General features: G+C 37.8%; 1 protein-coding gene across 2 annotated transcripts in view; it reads left to right on the plus strand.

Moving 5' to 3' along the window:
- dgkb (diacylglycerol kinase, beta) overlaps positions 1-3,274 on the plus strand; it is an 80,291-nt gene extending 77,017 nt beyond the window's left edge. For both annotated transcript variants that reach the window (XM_086312276.1, XM_086312277.1), the window contains one exon: positions 243-3,274. In XM_086312276.1, coding sequence (XP_086168402.1) covers positions 243-350 — 108 coding nt within the window. In that variant the 3' untranslated portion in view covers positions 351-3,274. The remainder of the gene's footprint in view (positions 1-242) is intronic.
- Positions 3,275-6,740: the final 3,466 nt, after the last annotated feature.

Here is a 6,740-nt window from a genome sequence, read left to right on the forward strand (position 1 = left end):
AACACTTGGCAAAGCAGAAAGACAAATTGACAAGACATCAGTTTTTTTCATCGTGGATTAAAGAGTGAATGCTCCCTATAAGCCAGGCAGCATTGGGAAAACTCCCTTTATAGTCTACTGTATAGTAAGCACTGAGTGATTTCATAATGCTACTGAAAAATGCTATGTGAAGATGTTAATAGACAGCTTAAAACACATTTCCTTTCTGAGCTAAATCTCAGCTCTCTCTTTTCTTATACCAGATTGAGATCGTTCACAAGAACCAAGCTCCCATGCTAATGGGACCACCACAAGGTCGAAGCTTCTTCTCTTCACTGATCAGACGAACTCGCACTGAGAGCAAAGACTGAACCTTCAAGACCTCCGAGTGCTCACACACACCTGCAGGGCAGTAGTCACCGGTTGATCTTAGCTGGGCCTGTTTGTAAAGGAGCCCTTTGTCTGATTGATAGCCCAGCATACAGTAGCAAAGTGTAGGATCAGGATGTGTCGCCTGCAGCATGGAGATGTCACTGAGAAGCCCACATTGAATCCAAAGCGAGGCGAGTTTAGGACTGACACTTTCTTCTACAGTCTGTGGTGTAATTTCGCTCCAAAAATATTGAAGCTATTTATGGAAGTTCACTTCTGTTCTTCTATTTTCTAAACTTCTGTTTTTATTTTTGCTGTTGTGCTCTGTGCCATGTGTAACAAACCCACCGCTGAATGTGTTTTGTGAGATGTATTTATTTATTTATTTATTTATTCATATTTAACTGCTATTGATGTTTTCTAATGTTTTATTTTTGTATTTGCATACCCCTGATGCATGATGGACAGTGAAAGAGGCTGGTGCTGTTGGAGATGACATATCTGGAGTTTGCATCTGATTTTTCCCAAAGTGTTTAGTAAAAAGTGAAGTGTCTCTACCCGACATCTCTTCTACGCTTCAGTCATGAATGGCTTCAAATAGTGCAAAGACAGAGAATCTGCTTTCGTTTCATGTTTCCTGCAAGTCATCCTTGTCATGTTTTGATTGGCTGTTTTGCTTCTCCGTCAGTGGAAAGATTAGGAATGATTATTGATTGCTCATAAAAAATGCATGACACTCTTTGTTTTACGTTGCACGAGAGATTTCGAGACAGTTTTACCAGATCTGTGCACACTTTCTGTTGCATGAGTGACCATGATCTCTTTTGACACTTATGGAAATTGATCATTTTTGAATCTGCATCTACAGCACAGCTCTGTTTCAACCACATCATCATTTATCTGCATTTTTATGGGATCCTGTGCTTTCTTAACAGGTACTCAGGCATAATAGAATGAAAATCTTTGAAAAGCCACAGAAAACAACAATATTTATCTTGTATAGTACAAGCACTTGTATAGTTATGTTCACAAGAAGCAGCTTGACCTTCTATGGTAACTCATTTTTTTCTGATGTTTGTTGATGAGGGTTTACAGTCCGCTGCACAAGTAAGCGTCCATTAAACAGTGAAAGATCTACAAACTTACTATTGACATTCATGTATATACATTGCTGTGCAAATTCCTCATTTCTTTATATTTTGCTTCTAAGTATCCAGACTGTCTTACAGGCTTTCAAAGTTTTCCTTTGGATATTGGCTGTTTTTACACTCATTTTCAGTCCGGTCCAATTTTAAGAGGATTTTTTGTTTGTTTGTTTCTTAAGATACTTAACACAGATTTTTAAATCACTCAGTGTTGTCTACGTAACAGACAAGTTAGCAAAAAGACAGTTTTAATTTTTAACTTTAGCACCTTGTTAATAGCATGATCCCATTTCTTTAGTTGAATATCCCCCCAAAAAAGTTAATGCCAAAGATAACTTAGTTTACTGGCATAAAATAGTGTTTTGGACCAACAAGGGGATTATTAGCCAAAAATCTGGCTTATTTTAGCATGTCGTGCACTATGTCCTTAAAACAGCATATGGAAGTCGTGTCCTTCAGAAACAGCAAAAACACCTGAGTCAGGTCTCTTTGTCAATACAGACTTGACCCAGAGACCGGAAAGATGCATCTGGCCTTTCAATTGATCCATCTCCTTTCGGCAAAGCCCCATCATAAATGTTCTCAGTATGAAGGTGGCTATGAAGAAGCCATTCTTAAAGAAGGGAAACAGGGAAAGAAATCACAAAAAAAGTCTATAAATCAGCAGTAACAGGTCTTGTGGAGTTGATCCAAATGTTACATTTTGAGTTAAAATATGTTTGGAGCAGGTCAGGAGAGAGCAACCACAGTGAGTGTCTACAGGCATCTGTAATACACAGTGGAGGCTCTGTCATGGTTCTGGGCTGCATTTCAACCAGTGGTGTTGGGGATTTTGCCAAAATTGGAATTATGACCGTGCAAAACTACCAGCTGATTTTAATCCACCATGATGTACCATCTGGAAAGCATTGGATTGGCAAAAGCTTAATTCTTCAGCGTGACAATGATCCCAAACTCACTGCCAATGCAGTAAAAGTATACGTGGATAGAAAAGCACAAAACAAGACACTAAGTAATGGCTTGGCCTCCATAGAGCTCGAACCTTAAGATAATTGCAGCACTGGGGGATCATCTCCACAGAGAAGAGACCAAAAGGAAGCCAACGTCCAAAGTAGAGCTTTGAATGTCATTCAAGGAGCCTGGAGAACTATTCCTAAAGAAATATCTAGAACGCTGCCCAAGAGAGTTCAGAAATTCAACATGTTGGTAACAACCTTTTAAAGAATCAATACTGAAAATCAGTCACATTTTATAACAGTCACTAACATATGCACAGTTGCCATTTATAGATAGTAATTTCCTATGAGTATCCTCCTTAATACAGAGCATTAAGTGGCTGGATGGTATTTGTCTTATTCAGTGCTTTTCTGCACTAATTTCATTCAGGCTGACCAAAGACTAAAAGTACTCACTTATTCATATTCTGGGGACATTATGTTACAGACCTACCAGCGAGACACACTTGATAAATGCATTTGTTTTTATAGAACTTCACATTTGCATGTTTTGGGAAGAATTTTAGGCTTGACTGTTTCGGTCTTTATAAGTGCCATATGCCGGCGGAGACGATAGCCAAGGAGTCTCCCATGTCTTTTTGCTTTGTATTGTGTAGCGTTTATACAGTGAGGTTGTATTTTTGTACACAGTATTATTTATTTTTCTGCTTTTTGCTTCACTCTAGAACTCACACCATTTTGTTGTTGTCTAAAAAGAAATTATGCCTGCCAGTGTTGACTGAGAAAAGTGATGGAAACAATAAAAAAGCTTGTTGTTTGGCATTGTGTTCAGGAATTTTTTTTTTAACCTTTTACTCCTTAATGATGCATAGTAGTCACATATTAGTCAAAAGATTGTTGGTATAACAGATTCAAATTCTACGGGCGTCACAGTTAGCACTGTTGCCTCAAAGAAAGAAGCTTTGAGGCAACAGCACGATTTGAATCAGTGCAGTCTTTATGTCCTCTCTGGTCCTGTGTTTCCTCAGGTGCTCCATCCTCCTCCAGAGACATGCATGCTAGATTAATTGATAATTATATGTATGACACAAATATGAGGTAGGCGCTTTAATTGCAATTATAATATTGTGTTTTCTGTATGAACAAAATTGACAAAAGGGCGACATAAATGCAAGGCTGTTATCGGTCAGGATATTGTCTCCATTGCTGTTTATCAAATTTAGCATAGCAGTGTATCAGCAACGGTCTACTGCTTGCTTTCACACTACTAGAAATGTTTAAGTAGAAGTTAATGATTAGAGTAGAATTAGCTAAATTACCAGCTCTGTTTCCACAGAGGCACAATGGGACATCATGCAGTCTTTGTACTAGAAAAGTAGCACTTTATAGAACACTGATGGCCAGTGTGACTAAGTTGGGTAATTTCTTTGTCACATGCAGTCCAACTCTGGGCAATACAGTTAGGTCTATAACTTTTGGGGCAGTTACACCACTTTTTGCAATGTGCCTCTGTACACCACCGCAAGGTTTGTGGCCCTCTCTCCATTCAGTTTTGTATTTAATAATTAAAAAGCATGTTCTACTGGGTTGAAATGAGGTAACTGCCTTGGCCATCGAAGAATAGGGTTAGGATCCCATCTCTTTGTCTTGAGAAACTCTTTTGCAATATGCTTTGGTTCATTATCCACTACACAATATAATAACACTGCCAACACTAATAGCCCAGTTCCACTGGCAGCTATACATGCCCAATGCCATAACATTGTCTCCACCATGTTTGACAGATGATGTCGTATTAATTGAGTCATGAGCTGCCTCTTTCCTTCTAGATGCCTTTTTCCTTCCCATTATTTCAGTACCAGCTAATCTTGGTCATCATCTGTCCAAAGTCTAATCTTTCCTTCCTGTTCTTCGGTGTAAGTTGTGGTTTTGACCTTGTTGCATTTTTAACATTCATGAAGGGATTTCATGATTGCAGACCTTGACAATGATACTCCCCCCTCATTGAGTGTTCTTGACTGGGCTTTCTCTATCCAGTCTTCTGTGGTCTTTGGGGATGTTTGGTTTTGCTGAACTGGCCAATTCCTCCATGTTTTATAAGAATGTAACAGATTCTTGACTTGGACACCACTAAAGTTTTTGCAATCTTTCTGATAGTTTTATTTTGGTCCCCCCCCAAATCTAATGATTCTAAGGCGTCCTTAACTTGCAACAGTATCTCATGGGACTTCATACTATGCAATAAAAAATACCAAATGCAAGTTTGACCCAAGTCCAGATCTTTAATCTGCTTAATTTGTCATGGGACAATGAGGGAACAGCTCTCAATTGTCCAATGATTCTGTGCCTATGAAAATGGGGCACAGATATAAAACATCTGTAATAACATTTGTCAAACCCCTTGAATTAAAGCTGCAAGTCTATACTTCAATCTAATTATGATCATTTAAAGTCAAAGTTCAATGAGGTGGTTTACAGAGGCAAAATTACAAAACTTTTGCTGCTAGCCAAAAACCTATGGACCTAACTGATTCTCTGAGACAATGGCTTTAGTTTCATTTTTGTGCCACTAGTTTGCAGCCATTTGTTTCTAAGCAAACCCAGATAGTACATGGTTTTTCATCTCTTTTCACCAACAGGGAGATATTGACTTGGAATTTGAATCTACATAACTCTAATCTCTGTATTATTGTAGAGTCTTTGCTTACAGCACCTGGAGACTGCTATACTATAGCAATCACTATTGCTATACTACATAAATAAAATCGAATTAAACTGAATAACTACTCATTTGTTAGTATAACTTGCCAAGATTAATGCTCATTCCCATTAAATATATTCTGTTCATGTTAGTTTAACACCCTGTGAATTCCTGATCTTCAACATTTGTTTTTCATCTTGCATCCTAGAGGAGATAGCTCTATTTCTCTCTCTCTCTCTCTCTCTCTCACTCCCATGTGAGTGATAGTGAAATTACTAGAATGTAAAAATGTTTGGCAATAAGCTTTCACTTGCCACTAATTTTTCTTCTTCTTCTTTTTTAATAGTACAAAAGAATGCAAGTAATGTTTCAATAAATGCTCAAAGAGGATAAGCAGCAAATGAAGTGGTTAACTGTCTTTATAATGATTATTCTTGTCCCCTATTTTTAGTCACCTCAATTTTGGCTAAATAAGTACAAGTGAAACACAGTGTAGTAATCTGGAGTAACTTCAGTGTCTTGAGTTTTATTTTTGAAAATAAAACAGATGGGGAAAACCCCAATTATATTCTTTTGGAGTGGCACTTGGTTTAGGGTATTGGCTGTCTCAGTGTCAGATGGGTAGACTCCTGCACTTGACCTGCGTTTCTCCATCCTCAGGGTGTTCAGCAGGAGTGACACAGTACTTCACTTCACATCCACTTCACCTGCCTGGTAATGGAACCCTGCCTGGATCCAAGATGGCACCAGCGTGACCACCACTGACTTCCGATATGCCCGTCTTTCAGTCAAGTGTTTGATGCACTGGTAAAGTTCTCTTTCAGGGTTTTATCCTAGATCTGTTCTGTATCCTGGCAAGCAAATCTATGTTGATTGTTATGCACCCAACACACATTTTTACAAATTACAACTTAGCTGCAACAGCGACAAAAAAGCATTCCTGACAGTGGTAATGATTTTTTTTTTGCCCATGACCTTCTTTCAAAAATAACGCCTGTAAGCTTTAAATATAGGTGTGCAACCAGGAAACTGCAGACATCCTACAACAGTCAGACCAAACAGAAAAAGAGATCTAAGGGGAGAAACTTATCAGATTCACAAAACAAAGTAGTATTTTATTCTAAAAAGTCTGATTCTTTAAATCTCGCAGAATATTTCTTGACATGTACAACACGTTCAAGTTTATTTATTGTTGTGATGTACATGCTGTTCTATTTAACTCAAAGCCACGGTGTCAAACTTCTTTAGTTCATAGACCACATACAGACAAATTTTCATCTTAAGACCAGTAAAATCATTTCATACACACTTAGAAAAAAATTCTAAGAATAAAGAAGTACATTCTGAAATTGTTCATCAGAGCTGTAGCCAAGATTTTTAAAAAGCTGAAACCATAAACCTAAGAAAGACATTCGCCATCCAAATCCCTTAAAAATGTGCCAGACAACAGAAGGCATTATTTTTTATTAATTTTGTTGTCATGTAATGAGTGATCCATTTATAGAACAGATGAAAAACAGCCTGAGATGCATGAGGAAAAATTAGAAATTCCAAAACTATATCTCAATGTTATGATTCAAAGATTCT

The sequence above is a fragment of the Aulonocara sp. 'chitande type north' Nkhata Bay genome, linkage group LG11 (genome assembly GCF_057382095.1).
Source record: "Aulonocara sp. 'chitande type north' Nkhata Bay isolate Kocher_YH1m ecotype deep benthic linkage group LG11, A_spYH_male_GT1.1, whole genome shotgun sequence".
NCBI classification, from domain to species: Eukaryota; Metazoa; Chordata; class Actinopteri; order Cichliformes; family Cichlidae; genus Aulonocara; species Aulonocara sp. 'chitande type north' Nkhata Bay.